This window comes from Peromyscus californicus, unplaced genomic scaffold (genome assembly GCF_007827085.1).
Source record: "Peromyscus californicus insignis strain IS unplaced genomic scaffold, ASM782708v3 Scaffold_10__1_contigs__length_136768540, whole genome shotgun sequence".
NCBI classification, from domain to species: domain Eukaryota; kingdom Metazoa; phylum Chordata; class Mammalia; order Rodentia; family Cricetidae; genus Peromyscus; species Peromyscus californicus.
Genome location: NW_026294391.1, coordinates 4,475,182 through 4,502,173, shown reverse-complemented (window position 1 = coordinate 4,502,173; position 26,992 = coordinate 4,475,182). Strand labels below are relative to the sequence as shown.

The window sequence follows — 26,992 nt, the reverse complement described above, 5'->3', positions numbered from 1 at the left end:
ATTATGCCAAGGAGTAAGAAAGTCCCCAAAGCATAGTCTTACAATGTAGAAGAACTTAATAAAACACAAACTCAAGGCAAGATGGCAAAGCAACAAAATCAGGTAGGTATGGGTTAAGGAAAGTACTGAGTGTGCGATATACTTAAGGCCTAGAACCAGATGTTTTTCCATTTCTGGCAATATTACATAGAGGACATCTTTTAAACTCCTCCACCTCGCTAATTTAAAAAATATAGCAATTTTTATTTGTTGTTTTTATACTAGTGGAGATGGAACCCAAGATCTCAGCATCTTAAGCAAGCAGCAGCCTTCCTTTGAAACATACAGGTGAGTGCAAAGGGGGTGGTTGTGACAGGAGATCTAGACTACAAAATCTAGAGTCTTGACCATGAGAGAGGAACAAAAGTTATTGAGACTTGTGTGGTGGGAGAAGGCAATTTATCACCCATGACATAAAAGTAGAAAGAAGGCCACTGGAAGTGGGAGGGCAAAGGGAAGGAGAGGGTAGTGGGGGAAGGAAACAGCAAGAAGAAATTTTGTTCATTTAAATTAAGATTTGTCTATTAATTTAAAATGTCATAATTAATCTTAATTTTTGTAAGCTAATAACTTTGACAAAAATAAGCAGCAGCAAAAAGTCAATTCCTAGGTCCTAAAAACGGGATGCTGTGAGCAGGCAGCTACTAGAATGGAATGTTCTGCCCTTGGCTGGATTATTTGTCACATTTACTAATTAGGTTACTACTGAATTCTACAGGCTTCAGGGCAGAACAGAGACCTCAAACTTATGGCAGTCCTCCTGTTTCAGACTGCTGAATGCTGAGATTATAAGTGTGTATCACCATTCAGGAGCAAGACATAAAAAGACAGAAACAATATCCAAACTTCTCTCTCCATTGTTTGCAGGAGGCTGATTTCCATTTTTCTTAACTTTGTTTAATTAAGTGGGGAGGGGGCAAGTGAATGCACAAACAAAGGCAGGCATTTGAAAGTCAAAGGACAACTTTCAATACTTACTTCTGTTTTTCTACCATGTAGATCCTGAGCATCAAATTCAGATCCTTAGACTTGGCAGCAAGTACGCTTAATCACTGAGAAATCTTGCCAGCCCGCTCTGTGTTTTTCATGTCCTTCTCTCAATGTACCTGATTCTAGTTTATAATTCTTCAATGTGGCTCCTCTGATTGATTTGATCTGACTCTGGAATTTAACTATAAGCACTTCCTTGTCAAGGCCCTAGCCCAGAACTTTCTCTTAGTTTTGGAATTAACAGGACTCAGGCATGCTGTCTCTAAGTACAGTACTGTCTTTGTTAGGGTTTCTATTGCTGTGAAGAGACACTATGATCATGGTAACTCTTATAAAGGAAAACATTTAATTGGGATGGCTCTCTTACAATCCATTATCATCATGGTGCAACATGGTGGTGTGCAGGCAGACATGGTTCTGGAGAAGTACCTGAAAATCCTACATCTTGCAGATAACAGGAAATGGCATGAGACACTGAGTGGTATCTTGAGCATATATGAGACCTCAAAGCCCGCCCCCTCAGTGACAAACTTCCTCCAATAAGACCATACCTACTGCAACAAGGCTGCACCTCCTAATAGTACCGCTCCTTTTGGGGGCCATTTTCTTTCAAACAACCACATTCCACTCCCTGGCTCCCAAAGGCTTGTAGCAGTATCATAATGCAAAATTGCATTCAGTCCAACATCAAAAGTCCCCATAATCTATCAGTCTTAACAATGTTTTAAAGTCCAAAGTTCAAAGTCTCTTCCAAGATTCATATAACCTCTTAAATGTAATCCCCTATAAAATCAAAATAAAACAACAGATCACATGCTTTCCATATACAATGGCATAGGATATACATTACTGTTCCAAGATGGAGAGAAGGGAGCATAGTGAGGAAATACTGGACCAAAGCAAGACCAAAAACCAGTTGGGCAAACTCCAAACTCTGCATCTCCATGTCTGATGTCAAAGCATTCATCAGAGCTCCAACTCCTCTCAGCTTTGTTGACTGAAACACACTCTTTCTCTTGGGCTGGTTCTACTCCCTGTTAGCAGCTCTCCTAGGCAGGTATCCCATGACTCTCATGTCTCTAACATTTTGTGGTCTCCAAGGCAATCCAGGCTTCAACTTCACAGCTTCACACAATGGCCTCTCTAGACCTCCATTCAGGGATACCCCTGACACATGCCTGGCCTCAGTGGCTTTCCTTAGTATTAGGTGCAAATCCCCCTAGCCTTTTTCTTCTATTCTTAAAGCCAGAACCATGTGGCCAAAGCTGCCAAGTTCTGCTGCATGCTAGGACTGGAATTTGGCCCCCTCATTCAATCTTCACCAGCTTTCTGTTTTTGATTGTTACTTTCACTGCCTAAGCTTGGCTGTCCTTGAACTTGCTCTATAGACTAGGTTGGCCTCAAACTTAGACATCTGCCAATCTCTGCCTTCTGAGTGCTGGGATTAAAGATGTGCACCACCATAACCATCTCTGAGCTTTTCTTTAATTCCTTTTCACAAGTTGGAAACTTAGCTGGATGTGATCTTGCCCTGAGGTCATTATTCATTTATTTCATTTCTTAATCTGTTTATCTCCTTGATCACAGGCCTTAGCTCCTTTCCACTTCCTGGTACTCTTTTTCTCCTCAAATTGTAAATTTTTAGTTTTCCTTGCTCAGATTGCTCCTGTTCATTATATATCTTCATTAGAGTTACCACTAATAACCACATGATAGAGTCTATATTAGGTTGTTTTGAAATTTCCTCTGTCAATGGAATTAATCCAAAACTCTTCACTTTAGCCTCAAGCAGACTCTTTGGAAAAGGGTAAAAGGCAACCAAATTTTCTTCACCAAAATATCACAATAATGATCTCTAGGCCACATATTAATATTCTTTTCCTCTGACACCTCTTGAGCCAGCCCCTCACAGTTCATTGAATCACATTCAACACCACTGTCTTCCACGCTCCTACTAGTATGGCCCATTAAGCAGCACTTATTTCAACTGCTTTTCTAATCCACTGTCCCAAAGTCCATATTCCTTCAAACAAAAACAAGATCAGACCAAGTACAACACCTCCTCCCAGTACCAACTTCTGTGTTCATTAGGGTTTCTGTTGCTGTGAAGAGACATCATGTCCACAGCAACTCTTATGAAGAAAAACATTTAATTGGGTGGCTCTCTTATAGTTCAGAGGTTTAGTCCATTATCATCATAGTGCAACATGGCAGCATGCACACAGACATGGTGCTAGAGAAGTAGCTGAGAGTACTACGTCTTGCAGGCAACAGGAAGTGGTCTGAGACACTGGGCAGTATCTTGAACATATATGAGACCTCAAAGACTGCCTCCACAGTGACACACTTCCTCCAATAAAACCATACCTACTACAATAAGTTCACATCTCCTAATAGTGCCACTCCCTTTGGGGGCCATTTTCTTTCAAACCACCACAAGTACCTTGACATAGTGAATATTTTATGATAAAAGAATTTGAAGACAAATAGGCATGGCAAAACCAACCAACTAAACAACCAACCAACCAGACACTTTGGAGGTCAAGGCAGGAGAATTAGCATTAGTTGGAGGCCAGCCTGGACCATATCCTGCATTCAAGTCCAGCTTAAGCTATAGTCTGAGACTCTATCTCAAAAAAAAAAAGAAAAAAAAGAAAGAAAAAGAAAAGACAAACAGAAGAGAAACGAAAAGAATTGAAGGCAAAGAATGTGATAAGCTAGTTGAACTCATAGCAGTCAGGAGGAGTCTTAGCCTCCTGAGTGCTGACTTTATAGGTGTGAGCTACCATACCTGGCTGAAACATGAAATTTAATACTGTTGTAACTTGAGAAATAAAGCAAGGCAAATCTGGAGGAATTCTCTGAACCATTCATGAATGCCTTCCCCCACAAGCAATATTACTGTGCATTTAAAAGTGATTCAAACACTGAGGCAAATTATTTGCAGTTGGCAGAGTAGTTAGCAACTTCAATTACTGTGTAACTTTAGGATTGGTAAGGGAGCTCCCAGGAGGACAGAAAAGTTTTCACTCAGAAACAAAATGTATTGAGTTAAGCAATAGGGAGTTCAAAAACAATTATTATTAAGAGTTACACTGTTTCTTTAACTTTGTAAAATTGGTTTTCATTACTTTCACTCTTGGTTCAATAAAAAGGCTTTTAAATGGAATCTTTTTAGAATTTAATAAACTCCTTAAAAGTGATGCAAAAAAAAATTCACAAATCCTGAACTAAGCCTTCCACTACATTCAGATGTGCCTATCCAAAACTGTTGATTCCAGTCAATGGAATTTAACAGATGTACTTAATTGAAGGATTACAGAGTGGGTACCTTATGAAATAGGCTGTCAGAAAGCCACTGCCCCTGTTTTTCGGGGACTTAAAAAATCCAGTAGAAATGCATTCATTCATTTCTCAAACATTTTTCAAAAATGAGAACTACATTCCCCAGTATTATTCAATGTATGATCATTGTGTGGATGTCACACCAAGGATGAATAGAGAGTGCTATAAGGCCACTTGGGACTGATGGAGTTCTGGATCTCAAATAGACTCTGTCATTGTTTTTTCTCACTCTGATTCTTCCAGAAGAAGGATGTTGTCACTCCTCTCTCTTCCCTTAGTACCATGTACATGTATGGATTGTGAATTACCCATGTTTCCTAACTATGGACCTATAGATATCTGGAAGGCAAGGTCAAGCTTTGGTCTTCTTTGCACTGACAACCTAGAATGGTTTGTGATGCTAAATGTTTGTTCTATTTGTTGAGACAAGGTTTTCTATAGCTGAGAGGCTGGCCTTGAACTCTTCATCATAATGTCTCAAACACTGGGAGTCTATATTTAGAGAATGAAAGAAAGAGTGGATGGTAGATGGATTTGGCAGTAGAGAATGACCTTAGGGAATGAACAGAATTCCAATAGGTAGAAATAGTAGAAATTTCTCACAAAATGGACACCACAAAGATTCATTCAGTCATGGTTCATTCAGAAATTTGCAGGGGGGTTAGGCTGGTTTGGGAGATTAGAATGAAGGAATTCTAATAATGTGAGTTGGCACCAGACTAAACAGGGGCTTATAAGTAAGGACAGGGAGAGTGTTGTTTATGAGCCAGCACAGCTCTGATCTGTAGAATTAGAAAGTGGTCAGATGAAACTATCAGACAAGTTAAGCAATTATTACAGCAGATATTTATAGCAAAGTATATTTGAAGTGAATATGAAGGACAAAAATTATGAAAAGAATCTTCAGGCTTAGTAAACAGATTGGATTTGGAAAATGAAGGAGAACAACCCAAAGAACTCTTATTTAGTTTCTGATGACAATGTCAATGATAGCACCAATGACAGAGACAGGAAAGTCACAAATGAATGTCATATGGGATTAGAGTGACCAAGATTGTTTCCACTACATATCACAGCTTCAGAGTAAGTGGCTTCTGTTTGCAGTAAACTGCAAGTTCTATTTGAGGAATTCATGAGAAACTGGCTACCCCTTAATTCTTCCAGACTCAGTACTCCTGCTTTATATGTATTTTCTAGAAAAGGTTATGGAGCAGTTAAGAGCCAGGACTCTAACCAGGCTGGCTGACTTTTGACTCTAGCTTCTCCCCTAGAAGCTATGTAATTTTGGAGTGATTTCTTAAGCTCTTTGTGTCTCATGCAGTAAAACTTGTACCAGTCCAATGTTGCTGTGACCAAATACCTGAGTGATAACACTTAACAAAAGAAAGATTTATTTTTGCTCACAGTTAGACGAGGTTCAGTCCATGGCTGTTTGGCCCCATGCACTTGGATGGAACATCATGGTGGTTGATGCATGTGAGAGAGTAAGGTCTTCACCTCATGGTGGCCAGGAAGCAGAGTGGAGTAGTAATAGGTTTTGGCCAGACCAAAACATAACTTTCAATGAGGAACCCCCAATGGCCTATTTCCCTACCTTAAGCATTTCAACCACCTCCCTATAGTCTGCTCAAAAACTGATTCCATCAATAGATTAAGTCTTTTAATTGGAGTAGCACTTTCATGATCTAATCATCTCTGGAAAACACTTCCACAGACACATAGGAGTGCTTTCCCAATCCAGTCAAGTCAACAATCAAGATTAATGATCCCCGATTGTTAGAGGATTGAAATGAATATAAGTGCTTAGTTGTTGTTAGTTATCAAGGAGAAGGCTGTGAATAGTACAACAGTGAGCAGACACATTTGAGGGGTGGGAGGTGGAAGACAAGACATAAAATAAAGAAGAAGCAGGAGAACTGGAAGGGGGCTAGCAGAGTACAGAGTCTTAGAGTGCAAGGGGATGGTCTCAAGAAGCAGGCTTTAGGTATAGCTCAGCAGGAGTATTCATGCTTGCAATGCATAAGTCCTTTGTGACAATTCCTACCTAACACCACCAAAACCAAGGTAAGCAATAGCCATAGACCTCACAGGGGGTTAAAGAAGGAAAGGACATCTTATTTGATAAGTAGATGTTTTCTTATCTTTTTTGTTCTGAAGTGATAGTACTGTTAGCTCTTTGCCACATTTTGTGATCACATATGATACAAAGACATATTATGTCATGAGATATTGTCTGGCTCCATGGTGAGAGCTAAACAGGGATTCTTAGTTTGTAGCTTTTCCAAAGGCCAAGACTTATATTTACATACTAATAAAACTCCCAACTTTCAGTAATGATGGTAATTAACAATAAAAATAATGTGTAATGCCTTTCCATTTAAAAACTACCCAATTATATATTATAATACCATAATTAATGAAAGGTCCTCCAAAGAAATGTTTAATCCTTCCCCAAGATTTCAATCACCATTATAAGAGGCAAACAATTGACTGAGGTGGGACTTCTTGGTGGTGTGGCTACCTGTAAGTCACTCAGTTCACTTCTGGTAGCACAACTACCTATGACTCAGATGTAGTTTTGTAAGTAATAAACTCCTTGGTTCACCAATCTAGATTTGTATGGAAATCCTTTCTTTGGTCTATTGGTGCCCTCTCTATCTAGAGTAAATAGATGCTTTTTTATGTACATAAGGAAAAGTTATACAACACCCATGATTCATTTAAAGTTATGGAAGACAGAGTTCAGAACATACTATATAAAAATCAAGCATATGGAAATAGTGAATATTTTAAGCCAAAGGAACTTGAGGAACTGCAGGACCAGGAAGGACTGATTCAACTAGGCTTCCCCTGTAACAGATCATAAGACACCATGACAGGTGTCTCATCTATATTCATGACAGGAATACCCTCATCTTCCAAGGTGGAGGGACACTAAGAGGAGCCCAAATAAAACTGCTATTGCCAAGCAACACATAGATAAAAACAACTAACTCATAATATTCCTTGGTCTTATCTCATTAGTCCATTATTGCACTGTTCATCAATCCTAGAATGAAACCACTCAGATCCAACCATCTCTTCGAGTCTTCATTTTCATAGGAAGGTTAACATGTCATGTCAAACTTACATTAAGCAACTCTAGTTACACAAAAAAGACAGGAAAATAGGAGAAAGAGTTGTGAGAAAGGAGGATTTTAGCAAGAGTGCAAGGGGAAGAAGAGAGGATAATGGAAGGAAAATACAATATGAAGTATTTTACATATTTATGACACTGTGAAAGAATAAATTTAAAAACAAGGAATTTATATAATTATTCTCCTGTTAATCTGTTTTGTCAATCAAGTTAATTTCCAGATGTATACAGGATCCTTCAAGAGTGTTGGGAAATGGCTTTGTTTACACCTCCACAGTCATTTCTGGAAGGATGATCACTGTCCCACACTGAAGTATGATATGGGAACAGGTAGAAAGTTAGTCCTAATCCCAAGCTTCAAACTGAGGAGAGGAAGAGGGGAGAGGGAAGAGAGAGCTTATGTATGTGTGCATGTGCACCAAAAATGGCCCTCATTACTCAAACAGCCTGAACACTGGAGAGTTGCAGGTGCTTGTATAGAACCTTTCCTTTATGACTGGTGCATTTTGAAGCTCTTACCCAGATAAGTAATTAGATGGATGAGTTGTGGCTAGTGTGGATGTTCTATTTCAAAATAATTCCTCAATCATTAGAATTTGCTCTAGCTGCTCTTAAAAAAAACAGTTTTCTATATGTAGGAACACAATGAAAAATAAAACATACCCTATGCAGGAGTTTTTCTTCATTCCAGGCACATTTTTTTTCTTTAAGGTCAACACCTTATCTGTTGTGTATGAAATAGTGACTGTATTTTTTAGTTCTAAATTTGCTTCCAGGTCTAACTATTGCCTTCATTGTTTTACTGGGTGACAGATATGTCAATAGCACACAGTCCTATATAAAGCAAAGCCAAAGCTTCCAAGGCAAAGAAAGAGGTTAAATCAATGACAATCATATTTTGTTCAATGAAGACTCTTCCTGAAATTTCCTCTAAATCTCACAGCTCAATTACTTTCAATTTTTAGTCCTAGAAGATAAGTTTGAATAGTGAGCCCTCTGCATGTCTTTTTCTTCAAATGCTTACCTCCTCTGCTGATTTTAATTGGTTATGAATTTTCTTTTATTTATTTATGCACTAAACATAAAATTAATCTTTCATATGCCTTCTAAATATTGGGTATAAAATTAAATAAGTGAGGCACATTTGATGATGCATGTTTGTAATCCCAATACCTGAGAGGCTGAGATAGGCTTATGGTGAGTTCAAGGTCAATTTGCACAGACCTGGACAGAGAAAAGGAGGAGAGATCCCCCCTCCAAGGAGTCAAAAGTCTAGTAGGAAAATCAAATAGTGCAAGTAAAACACTAGGTGTACAGCATACAGAGTAAGCAAGGGGATAGAATTTAGGTGAGTCACCAGATATGCTCTTGAAATATAAACAGAAACTCACTAGAGAAATGCCAACATTCAAAAATTCAGAGTTTAGAAATTCTGTAAGCACCTAATCATAAAGACACCGAAGATAAGAGAAACTTGTTCCCTCCAGGATGGAAGTATCAGGAATTCCCCAAGACATGAAATACCCTCACATGGACCTTGTTGCCTTGGCTGACAAGACGCACATAAGAGGTGATTGATCATCTGGTGTTTTGAGATCTCTCATGTTCCTGTAAACATGCAGGATAAACCTGACCTTAGGATGAGACCTGCAGATGTTGGGTCCAGGGTCTTGCAATAATGGGGGACAGACCACCAAAGTCTATTAAACCAAAGGCAAACTTTATTCCAGAAAAAAAAGAAAATCACTGTGGGGCACAAAAGCTTATCAGCTAGCTGAGACCACAGCCAGTGTTGGAATTCTGAGGCTGTGGTAGCTGGAGGGGGGCTATGAGCCTCTTTTTATAGTAAGTTGTAAGCATGAGACTTAGACAAAGGAATTTTTACAATTTTGAAGTTAAACTTTTAGAGACAAATTGTTTTAGCTTTTTATAATTTTTCATTCATAAGGTTTTAGCTAACAATATTTGTGTATCCCTGCAGCCCTTCTTGACTCAGTTAATTGATGTTTGCCCAAACCTTCAACTTCTCCTGACATAGCTGGGTTCCCATAGGGAGGAATATGTAACAGTGCAAGGCAGGTTGTCATGTAGAACTCATTAAAACTTAACTTTGGTTTGGGTAGTGAGTGATAGTGGGTTATCAAAGAATAGCTAAGCCCAGGGCTGCCAAGGGCAATCTTTAGTAAAAAGAAAACTAACATTTGGGTTGTTGACAGAGCTGCCCATCGAAAAACACATAGAGGCCCAGTTAAAGGTTAATCCTTTGTTTGCTAGCCAAGCTGATGGCTGTCAGTTTCCATTCCTTATGTTTATAATTTTATATTTCTATATTCCTGGACCCTTCAGCAGACTCCTATAAGCACCCCATAAATTCCATCCAAAAACCCAGATCCCTCCAGCTACCATGGAGGTAGAGAAAGAATAGAAGCATGAAACTGAAAAACAAAAAAAAAAAGACGAAATGTTCAGAGCAAAGCCATGATTTGTTACTCCTGCTGGTTTTATATTTGAGAATTATGTTAATTCAACTTGCAAGTTTTAGTGTCTGAGAGAAGTCCTGTAAAAGACCACGAGACATGATACAATCAGCAAGAGAGTTTACTATCTTGAGAATAAAATAAAGGTACCAGCATTCTGTGGCTGCACATCCAACACAAAGACAAAAATGGTGACCCCTCAAGAAAAGCTTGCAGGCTCTTTTATATACAGCTAAGGGAATTCTAAAGCAGTGTGATCCTTCTACCTAGAATTGGCTTACACAAGTGGCAATCATATTAGTATGTTTCTAATAGGTTAGGGCTGGCAGGGGTGGGCTAAGGCTATAGCTTTCCATTCTTGGGCAAGTCTGGACAAGTCCCAGGCCTTGTCCTTACTTGGCTATTGCCTTGAGGTATCTGGGGGGTGGGGAGTTGTTCCAGACATATGTGCAATTCTCCTTGTCCACTGCCAGGGGCATTGGTGATTGATTGCCCTTTGTTTGTGAACTGAGGCCTAGTTCTTAACTGAATTATTAGGGGTCTGACATGTTATTTGCCTGGCCCTCTCACAAGTATTTGAGAAAATTAGGAGTATTAGAAATTCTCAAGTGTTTGTTTTTGGCGGTGGGGGGTGGGGCATGGTTAATACACTAAACCAGAAATCCTAGGCAGTAGAACTGAAGATGATAAGTGGGTACCCTACTTTAAGTGGAATTTAGAAACATGTAAGAGAAGAAATGCTAAAGTTCCTAATCTATAAGAGATTAATAAGAATATTCTTTGGAAACTATATAAAAAAACAGAATGAGATCCTAAAGAATAGAAAACTAATAAAAACATTTTAGAGGTTATGTCAGAACAAAAGATAAATTCTGAGGAGTCTAACTTTTCTCAGCTCTCTACTCTCGTCTATCCTTCTCTGACCTTGCCTCTTCCTTCTTTATCACCCTCTCCTACTTTTCTCTAGTAATCGCTCAGCAGAACAAAATTCCCTATCAAAAGGAAAGATTGTTACAGCCTCTTTTAAGAGACAGCATAACAGGAGAAGGTACCAGCTATACTCCCTGGGAAAAAACCTTTGATGTAGAATTTCCTGGGTCATATCAAATTTGGTTTTTATGCAGCAGTGCTGTGTTATTCATTAGGTGGCTACATGACTGCACATGTGCTGTTCAGTAGCCAAGCAAGGGGCCTTACATCCTATGTAATCCATGTACTGAATGGTCACATAATTTGCACACAGCATGATCATACAATCTATGTACATGTGTGGCATAGCTATGTGAGCCCATACACACATATACGGGCATATCCATAAAAATCGGGCCACAGACTAATCCCTCTTCTTCCCCCTTCTCCTTCTTCCTCTATCTCCACACATGTCTCTCCAACAGGCCTGAGCACATCCTCTCCTGTCCCTCCCTTCTCCTAATAATCTCTCATAGTGGTTTTGTTGTGCCTCATGACTTTTCCTTGGAGGGTAAACAGCATCAAATAAAACTAACATTGGTGCTAAGATGAAGCAGGCTCTCCCAGTGCTCTGCATCTGAGCTCCTGTACCAAAGTTTGTTTGATCTATGACTACCCACTTTTTTCATTTGCCCATCCACAGGACCGCTCCGCACAACACCAGCTGCTCCAATTGGTGAGTTTTCCCTTTCCAATCCCTTGCCATTTCCCACAACTGCAGCCTGAGATATATTTCTTGCTGTCGGACCCCAGGGGCGTCATCGGGCTGCATACACCATGACTCATTCTCTCTTGATAAAGCATTGAATGATATGGGACCCCCAGGAGTCCTCATGCTCTTACGCCCCAGCCCTTACCCCTCGCTTGACGAAGGGTCAGGTAACTTGTGCCGATTCACAGATCCTTCTTTGATCTCGGGGACACCTGAGAATGTGGTCTTAGATCATATTTGCTTTTTTAGTTTTTTTTTTTTTTCTCTCTCGGCTGCAGTCATGGGACATATGGCTTCTTCCTCTTAGTCTCCTCCTCTGAGAAATGCCTTAAATATCCCTTAGATAACAATAAACATGGCCACGTAATGGCTACTTGGACCCCAATATTTCATGGGAATTATCTAACTTCTGCCAGCAAACGGGCAAGTGAAAAGAGTTAACTTATCCACAAGCTTTTTACTTAAGCTCTGAACCCTCCCTTTCTGATTCTTTCTCTCCTGCCCATGTGCAACCTGAACCTGAGGAATCTCTGACTCCAAAGAACCTCCGCCTATCTGACCTCCCGTATTAGGTGGGCCACTCCTGCCCAACTCTGGCTTCCATTCTTCCTGTTACTTGTTCTTGAGCTGCCCTGAGAAACACAGATGGGTCTGGAAACAGGCTAGAATGCTGTGGGATGGTCTGTATGTCAAATGTGTTGCTGATTGGTCAATGAATAAATCACTGATTGGCCCGTGGCCAGGCAGGAAGTATAGGCGGGACAAGGAGGAGAATAGAGCTGGGAAGTGGAAAGCTGAGTGAAGGAGACTCTGCCAGCCGCCATCAGGATAAGGAAGATGTAAAGTACCGGTAAGCCACAAGCCACGTGGCAAGGTATAGATTAATAGAAATGGATTAATTTAAACTGTAAGAACAGTTAGCAAGAAGCCTGCCACGGCCATACCGTTTGTAACCAATATAAGTCTCTGTGTTTACTTGATCGTGTTTGTGCGGCTTGGGACTGGCGGGTGAGAGAGATTTGTCCTGACTGTGGGCCAGGCAGGAAAACTCTAGCTACACTAGAATGCATGCAAATGAGTTCTATCAAACCAATGCTGCCCACCTAGAGCTAAGGCAGTTCATGATCAGGACCCACATTGGGATTATAAACATGGATGGCTCTCTAGCTAGAGACCAGTTTATAATCTGCCTCCTCGTGGGTCTTTCTAAGGCTGCTGTCAAACTAGTAAAGTATGAAAAGCTAAAAAAAAATAATTCAAGATAAGGAATAAAATCCATCTCATGTCTCCCAGAGCTTCCCTGACATCAGGGCTAAACTTAACTGTCTGGAGAGACGGCCCCTCCCACAGGCAGAAGTCTCAGCTGTAGCATTTAAGATGTACCATGAGAGAGATGAGAAAGCCTGTAAGCAGAACTGCCAAATGCTGACAGATACTATCTGACTGGTGGCCTGAAGGCTTCCAGGTCTCTGTTTTAATTGTGGTAGAGAAGGCCACTGGGCTTGTGTGTGCCCTGCCCTCCAGAGTGCCACCAAGAGGGACACTGATCAGCTGACTGCCCCAATGCACCTCATGGCATGTGGATATCAAACAAAGACCTCCAGCAGACCTCCTAGACTTGGCCATGGGTGAGGATTAAAGATGCCATCTCTCACAGGGAACCCAGGATAGCCATTGCAATATCAGAGTGATCCATTTCCTTTCTTTTGGACACCGAGCCACTTACTCAGTCCTAAGGGAGTTTTGGGGTCCCACCTCTCCTCATTTTCCTATTGTCAGAGTAGGGGGACAGCCTTATCCACCTCACCAGATCCCACTACTTAAATGTACTTTCAGGGGTACCTAATGGGAAAAGATTTTCCAGCTAAGGTAGGAGCTTTCATTTAATTTGCTCCCTCTATGTGCCTCACTCCAGACCAGTGAGAAGTGCTTCTCTTCCTCATGCACAGTGATAAAGACAGGGCCTTGTTCTCTCTCAAGTTGCAGAGGACACCAGGATCCATTGCCTTGTCACCAATTCCAGAAGAATGAGGTCTCACCCCACAAGCTTTTCTCTTCCTGGTTCCCTCTTCTAATTAACTACTCAGCTAATTGTTACAGGATCACCATAGAGCTGGAATCCAAGGACCATCAAGTATATACCCAGGTGGAAAGGAACAGTAACAGTTCAAAGGTATTCATACTCTCTGACCCAAAATGGTCTGGTCTCTGCAAAAAAAAGACTTTAATATAACAATCTATTACTGTTAAATGCCCTCAGCAATTGATCACCTGTGTCTCCTGGATGCTAAACTAATAAAGGAAACAGGTGCCTCAAAATCTGTCTCAGATAAGATTTATCTCAGGGAAAAAATTAAAAGCATGCTCCAACTCTCTCTCTCTCTCTCTCTCTCTCTCTCTCTCTCTCTCTCTCTCTCTCTCTCTCTCTCTTCTTTCTCTTCCTCTTGAGCATGGCAACCGGCTCAAGATTTTAAATTCCCCATGGCTGCTTCTTCATATATTTAAAAGTTCTTTTAAGCTCCAGAGCCAGCTTGAATCCACCTGGACAGCACCTTGTCAGATCCAAGCAGCCACAGAGTCCTAAGCAGTGGAAGGTGTTGGATGATCCCCAAAGAAGCAGAGGACAATACACTACCTCAGGACATCTGGCTATCCCAAAAGCCCCCTTCCCTACCCCCAAGAATTAACCAACACCCACTGAGTAAGCTGGAAGCAGTTTCAGGAGACACTGAGCTCCCATTCTTGTTCTTCTGCCATTTTTTTAAATAAATAAAGAGTCTAGAATGCTGCAACATGACCGCACATGCACTGTTCAATAGCCAAGCAAGAGGCCTTATGTACTACGTAATCTGTGCGCTGTGTGGTTACATAATTTGCGCGCATCGTGATCATGCAATCCATGTGCATGCATGGCATAGCTATGTGAGTCTATTCACGCATGTACCAGGGAATCCATAAAAAGCAGGGGGGTCACAGATTCTGCCCTCCTTCCCCCCCTTCTCCTTCTTCCTCTAACTCCACAGATGTCTCTCAAACAGGCCTGAGCACACCCTCTCCTGTCCCTCCCTTTTAATAAGCTCTCATAGTGGATTTTGTTGTGCTTCATGACTTCCTCGCAGGGTAAACAGTGACATTAACAAGGACATCTCCATCACTTTTGATTAACCCTTAAGACAACGGAAGATGTTAACCTAAGTCTGCAAAACAAATGACCTTTTGCCCCTTTTTCACTGGGACCCTTCTTTTGCAGAGTGCCCTCTGCATTAATGTAGTTGTATAAGTCTTTTATACTTTGCTGGTATTTCATGATTTCTGTGTCATTTTGTCTATTAGTCTATTAGCTTATGTCTATGAGTCTATATTCTTTTTAAAGACTGAAATATGAAGGCTTTTACTTAAGATTTAGAGCAGCAACAAGAGGGTTTTTGTTTTATTTCGTTTTGTTTTGTTTTGGGAGTGGGGGTTGAGACAGGAAGTCTGTGTATGTCTGGCTGTCCTGGAATTCACTCTGTAGACCAGGTTGGCCCCAAACTCAGAACTCCACCTGCCTCTCTCTGCCTTCCAAGTGCTGGGATTAAAGGGGTGGGCCACCACCACCAGCCAAGAGATTTCGTTAAAGTAGCCTTTACAGGTGCTCAGTGGAGAGGCCCTGTGTGGCAACTGAACATCCCAAGTCACACCAAACATAAAGGAGTTAACCCACTTGAGCTCTAAGGGACCACCCAGTAAGGCAGGTTTACCTTAAACCATGCAAAATAGGCTGAGTGGATAATTATCTATTTAGTAAGATACTTTACTTTTTCTTCCCAGAATTCCTATTGTCTAAACTGTAGCCACACAGCTTCCTAAGTCTGCCCACTTCTCTGAATTCTTTAGGAAAGCATATTCTCCTTTTCTTTTTCTATCTCTTTTCAAAGATGCTTTCCCCAACACTTGGGCACTTTCACTTTCTCTAAAGCTCCCCTCTCTATCATATAGTTGCTTGTCTGCCAGGTGGTTCACCACATGCTGGCCCAACTCAAAAGGCATGGCTTTCTCTCTTCCTTTTACTATCATCCTCCCCTGGGAAGCTGCCTGCAGCTTAATTTACAGCTTGCCTGTCCTGGGATTTTTCTTTTAAATTCTAATGGAATTATCCTCTGGCTTCTTTTTGAGCCCATTTTTAAATTGCTTTATTAAGGAGACTACGAACCACAGTGAAGAATCCAATTTCCTTGGTAACACGTGGTGACTCTGGCAGGACTCCCCAAAATTTTCTAGTAACAGTTTTGAGTGTGACCAGATAAACAGGTGGTCTTAATGTATTCACTCTGTGATAAATTTAGATTCCTATTCCTTTTTTAGAATTGGCAAATTTATTTTAGTTTGCCTTATGACTAAATTTTACCATAAAGGCTACATTACCTTGATCTATATGTATATATGTTTCTATATGCTACCTTTAGATATATGTTATGTGATGTGTTTACATGACAAAATCCTGTCCCCCACCCCCTGCAAAAAAAGAGAATTCAAATTGGCTTATAAGTAAATAAATACACGTGTAAATTTAGTCCAATAGTCCAAATTCCTTTTAGTTCATAATGCAACAAGAATTTACATCAGAAGGCCTGGGTCTTGCAGTCCCAACAGGCTAGGCTTGACTGCCTGTCCCAATCTGCCAGGCTGAGTCATGAGTAGTGATGAGTGGCAAAGAAGGAAAGTTTGATCAATGTGCCCAATCATTATCTGAGCTCTGATTCTATAGGATGTGACAACTAAGAAGTCCTCATTGCTTGAAAAGACAGGCTAGTTCTCAAGAAACAATTGCTGATGCTCCAGGATGGAGCCTCAGCTGTCCTCTTGGGGGAGATGGTCTAACCTGGGAGGCTTTAATGTTCTGGAAGGTTTAAGATAATGGCTTATCTCTGTGCTTTCAGCATTAAAGGGATAAATTAGATAATTTCGACAGACACTCCTTGAGTGATTAACATGATAACTACAAAGACAAGCAGGAATCTGCCCCAAATGAAGGAGACAGACACAGGATGAAAGCAGAGACACAACTTTTAACTTGCCTTTGGGTGCCTTGTGGACCCAAATGAGAAGTCAATGCTTTTTAGCAAAGGCAATTTCTGAGTGTCTGTTACAATAACACTTAAATCTTTAACAAATTAGTTAATTGAGATTTATTGGTAAGAGAAAACAAATGTCTCCAGGATTCTTAATGTGGTTTGTCATGTTTTCAGCTGCAGCTCCCTGGGTTTTCATTAAAATATAAAGCTATTACATTTTGTTAACAAAATGACTTTTTAAAACCTTGTGGAGAAAAGTAAGACAAAAATAAGCCAGCAACCATAAAATAGAAAAACTTATAGCTGTGTGATATATTTTTGCTAAAGGAAATGCTTTTAGATGAAGAAAGGATTTTGTGTGATAAAAATGAGATTATGACCTAAACTAGTCTTTCAAAATGAGAAAGAAAGGTGAAGACTAAAATAAAAAGCTAGAACATATGGAAGAAGATTGGTTAAAGTTGAAAATTTTAAAAAGATGGCATGGTTATGACGAAGTTGGCTATACTTAGAAGTTATTACAAATTCTGAAGGTCAAAATTCAATACAGTGGTATAGACCTGTTGCCCAATTCTCTGTTTGCTACAGTAAGGTTTTCTTAAAATATCAATCTGTCCTTAGTAACATTTATTTTAAAACTCAGCTAGAAAAGAGATTTTTTTATTTCTTTATTGAATGATACATTTGAAACCTGGTGATTTGATTTTATCCAAATCCTTCCAACATGCAGATATAAATACTATTGCTAAGTTTGTATGCTTTCCCATGAGAAAGCTAACACCTTAGCAATAAGAAAAATCCTATTGAAAAGAATTATTTCCACTGGAGACATTCCTGCTAAATTACATAGTGATTGTGAAACTCACTTTGATGGACAAATATGTTGTGGAATATTATTTTAACCAGGCAAAGGTGTGTTACATTTGCTTATGCTGCAGAATATTTAACTATGTAAAGGTTTGTTAATTTTGTTCATGCTGCATTTGTTAACTATGTAAAGATGTGTTATATTCGTTTGTGCTGTATTTGTTTAATTATGTAAAGATGTGTTGCCTAAGGCACCTGCTGGGTCTAATAAAAAGCTGAATGACCAATAGCTAGGCAGGCGGGGGATAGGCAGGGCTGTCAGGCAGAGAGAATAAGTAGGAGGAGAGATCTAGGTTCGAGAGAGAGAGAAGAAAGAGAATGAGGGAGAAAGAGAGGGACACGCCGGGGGCCAGAAGCCAGGCAGCCACCAGACAGACAGACAGACAGACAGACACAAGAAGCAGTAAAAGTAAGATATACAGAAGGAAAGAAAGGTTAAAAAAATGTAGATGAAGAGAAACAGGTTAAGTTTTGAGAGCTAGTGGGACAAGTATAAGATAAGGCTAAGCATTCATAACTAATAAGTCTCTGTGTCATGATTTGGGTGCTGGTTGGTGGCCTAAAAGGAAGACTGTTACACAAATATTTTAATATATTTGTAAAATTTAGCCTCTTGTACAGTTTAATTTTGCCTACAATCTTTAATCTCCTGGATTGATGTTAAATTGAAAACAGACACAACAACAACAAAAAACACACTGAAAAAACTTCACTGCTGTCTTTGGCTTCATAGCCAATGATATCCTCCTCATTTCTTGTAAATCTAAGCTATATCCCATTTAGAATACAAAGGTTATCACTTTTAAAAGTGATTACTGAAAGGGGCTGGGAATAGGGCTCAGTGCTGTAAGTACTTGCTATATAAGCATGAGGTGGAAAGCAACCAAAGAAACACCTGACGTTGACTGCTGCCCTTCATATATACACGAACACACTCATGAACACTTATACAGCCTACATCTCCACATAAATAATACAATTAAATGATGACTATAAAAAAATAGTCCTCTAAAAATTGACAAAGAACTGAATGAGCCATCATCACTGAACAGAGATTTATATACTGTTATTTTTTGGTTTTTTTAGATTATTTGAAATTTTATTTTTGCCATTTATTTAATTATATGTAATAAAAGCTTACAAATGAGTTCATCATGGCATGGCATTTTACAAGCAAAATTTTTATTGTTTACTATTTGTTTTTATTGTTTTTTTGTGTATTTTAGTTTTATTAGCATATATTAAATATATGTAATTTTATACATGTCAGTCATATTCACTCCCATTATTTTCTTGTTCACTGATCTACTCCTTTTTTCATCCAGTCCCCCACTTCTATTTTCATTCTTTGGGTTTTATTTAACACTTATTGATTCTTTGTGGATTTCACATCATGCATCCTGATCCCACTTATCTTCCCATCCCCTCGAATCCGCCCTCAGCCCATGCAGCCTCCCCCTAAAACAAAACAAACAAACAAACAAGAAAAAAGGAAGCTGTAGTGAAGCACGTTGAATCACACAGTTTACCCTTTGGTCCACTCATCTTTACTTGTAAGTGTTCATTGCTGTGACTCATTGGTCTGATTTCAGGTCTCTGACTTCTGCAACACTATCAATAACGGGCTCTTTCTGGGGCTCCTCTTAGATGTCCTGTTGTTGTCCTGTATTGTGGACATCCTGCTGTTTTGAATCTGTAGGTTCATCCCCTTCACATGCTCTAGCAGTTCATAGATGGGGTGGATGTTGGGGTGGGCCATTCTGGGTCTAGGTGGTAGCCGGGTTGGTCAGCCCGCCAGCTCTCCCTCATCCTCACCATCAGGGTGAGCTCTCCAGCTCCAGCACTGCCTCAGCTAGTTCATCCAAGGCAGCCTACAGCAAGGAGCGGGGCCAGTTCTCCTGGTCTCAGGTCCTCAGATCCAGTTCACGCACACTGACATCACCAGGGCCAATGTAACTGTTTTACCCAGGCAAGGTGTAGGACCCTCTCTCCCAAGTGTTGTAAGGGGCATGAGGTGGGGGGGGGGGGCATTCAGCTCTCCTGCTCTCATGCCCTCAGGACTGGCTCACCTGTGCCCCCCCCCACACACACACATACACACAACAGGGTCAACTCTAGTGTGCTGTCCAGGTGGAGTTCAGGGCCTGTTCTCCTGTGTGCTGCAGCTGGTAAGGGGCAGGGCTAGTACCTCACTCTATGGACCCAGGACCAGCTCTCACACCTGCCTCCAGTGGCAATGGGTGAGGGGTGGGGTGTTTATTAGTTCTTTGTCCTCCTTCCTCTTCATTCCAACTTCCTCCTCTGTGTCTTTCTACTCCCAGTACTTTCTTTTCCATTTCCATTTCATATATGTGTTTAGGTGGAAGCCCCACCTCGGTCCCACCTCTCTCTCCTCAGACCCTGCCCCTGAGAATGCCTGCCAAGCAGTGGCTCCACCCCTGGAGGGTATTTAAGGTCTGGTTCACAGACTTCCCCTCCTGGTTTTCCCTCCTGGTTTCTTCTCTTTCCCTGGGATCACCCAGGAATGCTCTGCTCAGATTAAACCTGGACTTATTAATTTGGCCTGATCTGACTTATTACTTCGGTAGAGTGACTCACTACCAGGGGATTTTTACTTATCAATGTGATCTTTTGCTCCCCTGCCCTTTTCAATGAATCTTGTCCCTGATCCTTCCTGATTCCTCTCTCCAGTGCTGCCATTACAGGCATGTGCTACCACACTTAGCTAGAAGTGTACATTTTAAACTTTAATAATTAACATTGGCTATTGCCTTTGCCCAGTGATTTGCAATTAAGTAAGAGAGTTTCCCGATTTACTTCAGAAACTTGCTAAAAATCATTGGTATCTACGCTGCACCCTAGGCCATTCTGATTTGCTGACCCTGGGGCAAAGAGACTGGGAAAAGTGATACATGAGTTCACCCGGTAAGGCTGTTCCACGTCTTCCTCTTCTGAGAACCATTGCTTTGGATCTCCTAGATAGAAGATCAATGCTCTAAGATAATCCCTTCCCATTGGAGGTGAGAGGACTGAGCAGATACCATAACAGGCTGCTCAGTCTTCTCTCAGAGATCAGGCCTCAATTTCAGTTTCCTGAGACTGAGCAAGCAGTTTCTGGGACAGCCTGACAGCAGGGACAAGGGAGATAGGACACACCAAGCCTGGGTCACTGAGTCAGCCCCCACAGTCAGTGCGTACTAGGATAGCCAGCCTCCCCAGAAGCTCAAGGACAAAGTCAGGGACTTGTCCAGGCCTGCCCCAAAATGGAAAACTGTACCCTGACCAGCCTCTAACTAGCCCTGACCAATTAAAACGTACTGATATGATTGCCACTTGCTTGAGCCAATCATATCTAAAATGACCTAACTGCCTTAGGACCTCTCCTTGGCTATGCTTAAAAGGTGCCCACATGCCTCTCTTGGGGTCTTCCCCGTCTTACCTTTATATGGAATAGGAGACACCAGCATACTGGAAGCTTTCTTGAGATAAACACTCTTGCTGTTTGCATATGTGGATGATGGTCTTTTGTGGGACTTCTCCAGGACCCTAACAGAGGGAGCGAGGGTAGCTACAATATCTGAGAGAGAAAAAATGTTCTCTTAATGTTTATAGCTCCTATAATCTTTGAGAAGCAACTCTCCCCTTGGCCCCACCACAGTCAACTTTTTTGATATTTCCTGGTTCAAAAGGATCACACAGAGTCGTGGGTATAGCTCAGTGATAGAGTTCTTCTTGCCTTTCACCCAGAAGGCCCTAGGCTCAAGCCCTAGCACCAGCAACAAACAAACAAAAGAATGAGAGGAAGGAAGGGAGAAGGGAGGGAGGAAGGGAGAGAGTAGAAGGAAGGGAGGAAAGATGGAAAGAATAAAGGCACCAACATACCTAAACTGTCTTGGTGACTGCTCTCTGAATTCCATAAGAACATAATTGAAGTTTTTATAAGCAGGTGGAGGGATTTGCTTACTTTCTCAGCCTATAGTCTCCATTCTCAGTCATGGCAAGGGTGAATTAAATTCTTCTGTTGTGCCAGGCGGTGGTGGCGCACGCCTTTAATCCCAGCACTCGGGATGCAGAGCCAGGTGGATCTCTGTGAGTTCGAGGCCAGCCTGGGCTACCAAGTGAGTTCCAGGAAAGGCGCAAAGCTACACAGAGAAACCCTGTCTCGAAAAACCAAAAAAAAAAAAAAAAAAAAAAAAAAATTCTTCTGTTGTAACTGTGGATCTTGCAGACCTTACTTTTCCTACACATTATAGATGATTAGACAAGTATTAAGTTTCAACTATGTATCAGGCACTAACCTAAGCATCCATGATTGCAGTAAGCAAAATGGAAAACCCTTGCCTGCAGGCAGCCTCCATTCTGGTGGAAGGAAGACAGTTGCCCAGGTATACCACATGTAATAGAGACTTTTGCAAGTTTTTATTGCAATTTAAAATAGGGTGGTTGCATCACTTAAGGTCCAAGTGGGAAATAAACTCTACCAGCTAATTGAGAAGGCAGAATTTAGCATAGGTGTATGTGTAGTAATGAGATCACTATATTACAAGATAATTTGATTCTCAATTTTTTGTTTTGTTTTGTTTTTTCGAGGCATAGTCTCACTATGTAGCTATCACTATGTAGATCAGCTTGCCTCTGCCTCTAAAGTGATGGGATTAAAGGCGTGTGCCACTCTACCTGGCCTGATTTTCAATTTTTTGAGAAGTCATCATATTGTTTTCCATAGCACTTTCATCATCTACCATTCCCACCAATAATACACAAGGGCTTCAATTCTACACATTCTCATCAACACCAGTTACTGTGTTTCTGCATTTAAAAAAATTTAGTAGCCATGTTAATAGATGTGAGCTTCCATCTTAGGTTTTGATACACTTGAAAGTAAATTGGACCCCCCTCCTCCCACAGTATGTAAGTTTGCATGTCATTTATTGGAGTTTCATATTTATTTCAAGAGTTTTATTATTCTGACATAAAACTGATATATAATAAAATGCACAGAGCTTTAGTATCCACTCACTGAATTTTGATAAATGCCTACTGCCATGAGAACACTATGCCAGAAACTGTGGTGGAGCTGCCCCCCACTTTTTCTCCCAGGGTACTCTTGAGCAGGGAGAAATGAAAAATATGTAGATAGAAATATAGAGGAGAGAGACAGTTAGAAACATAGGCTAGCCTCGGGAGGGCCTGGGTCAAAACCCACCAGCCCCTTCTGTATCTACTAAAGGGCTTTTAAAGGAAAGAGGTGGAGCAAAAGACCTCCCCCCAGCACAACCAAGTGCAGACCATTCCAAACACCTGGTAACCATGCACATGGTCAAGCCATCCCATAATGCAGCCCTGCTGTGTAAAGCAAGCTCAAATCTTACTAGGAAGCTTTTGTGGGCTCCCACAAGAAACAGACGGATATGTTTGTGTCATTCCCCAACTGAATAATAATAAATTGGATAATAATAAATTCATAAGTGTCATAAGTTTGTGGGCAGCAATTTTCCAAGTACTTTCACATTCTCTTGATAACTGGCTATTGGCAAATACAAATTCTTTTATTCTAATATTAATTACTGATATTAACACTCATATCATATTACACAACACACAGCAATTACATCTGTCAATGGTTTCTCTGTCTATATGTCTGTATATCTAGTTAGCTAGCTATATTAGGTTATAAAAAGGTTACAAAGGATGGCTGAAGTGGGGGTCAGGGAGTTCAAAGGCACTTCAATAGAGGGAGAGACAGAGAGCTCATAAAGATAAAGAGAGTCCCTGCAGTGTTTAGGTATTAATGAATTCATCTGGAGAAATGCTGGAGGCACAGAGTTGAGATGCAGGGGCTGCAAGGTGACAGGGTAAAGCTGGGCTTTAAGGTTGAGTTGAACTTCAAAACCAAGGTGTAGGACCATGGAAGTGAAAGCCATGGAGGTTAAATGCATGATGGAGGACCATGGAGGGACAAATTGCAAGACTGCTCCAGAATATTGGATGGGTGGATGGAAAGCAATTTGTATGAACAGCATCAATCAGGGGAAACTAAGCTAAAGTAACCTACCCCACATCAAACCAGGGACAGCTGGGACATTTGATATATACATTGATCAGATTACAGGTTGGTAGGAGCTGTCACCACTGCAGTGTTAGGTACCATCCTCTTTATGGGGTCTCCAGGTGAGGGTCTTGCACCCTTCCTTTGTCTGATGTGTTTCATGACTTTGGAGGCCTGGTTTTTCTGATGTGGTTTTAATACACCTTTATGGTCCCGATCTATTTTGATATGTTTATAGGGTGATATCTTCTCTTCTTTTTAATCATTCTTCAAATAATATTTTATTATTTCTTTAGTTAGTTATGTAATGCATACATACAAGTGTCTGCATGTATGTCTATATACCACCTGTGGGGCTGGTATCCACAAAGGACAAAAGAAAATATCAGATTCTCTGGAACCAGAGTTACAGGCAGTTGTGAGTCACCATGTGGGTGCTGGAAATTGAACCCAAGTCCTTCAGAAGAACAGCTAATGCTCTTAGGCACTAATGCTCTTAATCACTAAGCAGTCTTTCCAGTCCCAGGTGGTACTTCTTACTTCTAAGAACAAGTTATCAGTCTGTACTGTATGGATGGTGCTGGACAGGTGATGGTGCTTATGTGCACAATGATGTAGAGTCAGTTTGATTCTGTATTTACACTCAAAACAGAGCCAGATACTGCTTATAAAATGGACTTACCAAGGACAAGGCACAGCCTGAGAGCTACTGCTTTACACAATATACAGTAACTTAGCAGGGCACAGCCTGATTGCAACATCTGCCATTTTGTAACCCCAATTTCTATCAAGATGCCAAAAGCCATTATTTTGGGGTTTTTTTGTGTGTTTTGGATCTATTCCATGGCCTGGTGCACACTGGTCAAGTGCCCTATCACTGAACTGAATTCTCAGCCTCAGAAAGTTTTTTTATACTATATGGTGATATTTTATTTGTATTAAAATGTTATTTGTATGTTAATAAATAAAGTTGCCCGGGGGTCAGAGCTATTAGCAAGCCATAGGAAAGCAGGCCATGGTGGCATACGCTTGTAATCCCAGCACTTGGTAGGCAGAGCTAGGTAAGTCTCTGTGTGTTCAGGGATACAGCCATTATTGGATACACATGCCTTTAATTTCAATACTAATCATAGAAAACCTGGAGGTCTATACAGACAGGCCATGACGACACGGTCATGTGGTTGGGTTTACAACCAATGAGAAGGCAGAACAGGAACTCTATATAAAGACTTTAACACAGGGGTAGCTCTGGTTCGGAGAGGTAGGACCACCGCAGGAGGAAGGGTAAGGTTTTAGCTCTTAGCTCTGATCTCTTGGCTTTCTTCTTTGCATTGGTTCTGTGTTTCTTATTTAATAACAGGGTTGGTTACATCTACAATACTATTCCCTAGTTAGTCCTTAGCCCCATTCTCAGAAGAAATGACTACTCTATTTTCTTCTAGTATAAAGTAACCTTGTCTGTTCCAGAAATTCAGATCATGCAATCATACATTATGTAATTACTACAACCTTGAGGAAGAAGATGCTCACATGTCCAACTCTAGGGACTGCATTTCACCAAGAGTCCTATTTATTGGGCTGCCAAAATCCATCCTGGTGCTAAGGGTGTTGCTCAATAGTAGAGAGCATGCCTAAAATGCACAAGGTCCTAGGTTACATCAGCAGCACTAGAAAAAGAAGAAAGAACAGAGGAAAGGGAACATAACAAGTAGGAATGTTTTCTGCTATAAGTTACAGAGAAGCACATTCACGGTGGCTTTAAGAAATAGGGATTGGTTTTCTCATACTCCATGAAACCTAAAAACAAGTGACTCCTGGCACTGGGTTGCCTGCTTAACCTGACAGGTCTGGCATGATGACCTCTTCTGTATTATGAATGCAAAGCATTCAGTCGCATGCCCCTACTTGTCACATGTCACACTGATTTCTCTTAGTTGCAAAGAACACAGTCAAAAAGCAGGGGGAGGACAAAGGAGAGACAGATAGGGAAGGGCACTAAGTTTAAAAACCAATATACATGGTGTAGCTGCTTACTAATTTTGGTCATCAACCTCTTTCACCTCAACTCCCCACCCATAATGAGATCATTTGTTTAGGGGTGCAACTCTATGGTAGAGATTTTGCCTAGCATGTGCAAGGCTCTGGGCTCAATCACCAGTAACACAAAAAGTTGTACACTAAAATATCTAATGATAATATTTTAATTCACAAATCCTTCTATGAGAATTAAATTCAGTAGAAGTTATACCATCATAAGATATAGTGTAGAATTTGTGTTTGAAACGCAGGCCTCAATTGTGATGGGTATTATTTACCACAGGGGAAAATAAAACATAAAATGCCCATCATGTAGGCATGCATTTGTAACTCTGGTGCTTGGCAGGATAAGGCAGAAAAATCAGGAGTCCAAGGACATCCTGGGCTATATAGTGAGACCTTGTGGAAAGGGGTTGGGGGGAGGAAGTGGGGAATGAAGGGATAGGGGAGGAAGATGACTTCAGTGTCTATGAAAAGGGGAGGGAGATGATAAAAAAAAGACACATGATGGACATACTACAGAGCCCTTAAGATGTCAACAGCTTGTAGCTGGAGAGCTTCTCTCCAGCCCTGCAAAGCCCTGTCAGTCCAACAGCCCACTTATAAAATAAACACACAGAAGCTTATATTATTTAAACTGTTTGGCCTAATGGCTCAGGCTTCTTTCTAGCTGTTCTTATATATTAAATTAACCCATTCCTATTAGTCTATAAGTTGCCACGTGGCTTGTAGCTTACTGATACCTTACATCTCACTTGTCATGGTGGCGGCTGGCAGTGTCTCTCTGCCTCAGCCTTCCACTTCCCAGAATTCTCCTCTCTGCTTGTCCTGCCTATACTTCCTGCCTGGCTACTGGCCAATCAGCATTTTATTTACACAGAGCGATATCCACAGCAACTGCTCATGCTTGACACTGAAATATCTATCCTCTGTTGATCAATAAATATAATATTATGGGGTAACACAACAAATATGATCTTTATTGTATAAAATTGTTCACACAAGATGAACACAATATAAAAAAAAATTTCATGGATCAGAGACCTCTTAGGGCCTCAACTATTTCCTGCTTATATGACTTTTGTGTCATTTGCAGGCCAAAAGTTGTTCCAAAAGAGAAGACTTATTTATTTTCCTAAATGTCCAGGAGAATTTGAGAAATTATCAGGATGCTATTTTATAACTAAATAGCTCAATCCCAGAAAGGGATGGACTCAACAAATGAGTATGTCTCTCTTCCATTTTTCAGTGCTGGTAATAGAATCCATGGACCCAGTTGCCTCACACATGCTCTGAAAAGGGCTTTCCAACGAGGCT

At 40.8% G+C, this 26,992-nt stretch overlaps 1 protein-coding gene across 2 annotated transcripts in view; it reads right to left on the bottom strand.

The window, feature by feature from the left end:
- Positions 1 to 26,992, bottom strand: part of Efhc2 (EF-hand domain containing 2) — a 268,118-nt gene that overhangs the window by 226,863 nt on the left and 14,263 nt on the right. For both annotated transcript variants that reach the window (XM_052736180.1, XM_052736023.1), the window contains exon 3: positions 21,029 to 21,166. In XM_052736180.1, coding sequence (XP_052592140.1) covers positions 21,029 to 21,097 — 69 coding nt within the window. In that variant the 5' untranslated portion in view covers positions 21,098 to 21,166. The remainder of the gene's footprint in view (positions 1 to 21,028; positions 21,167 to 26,992) is intronic.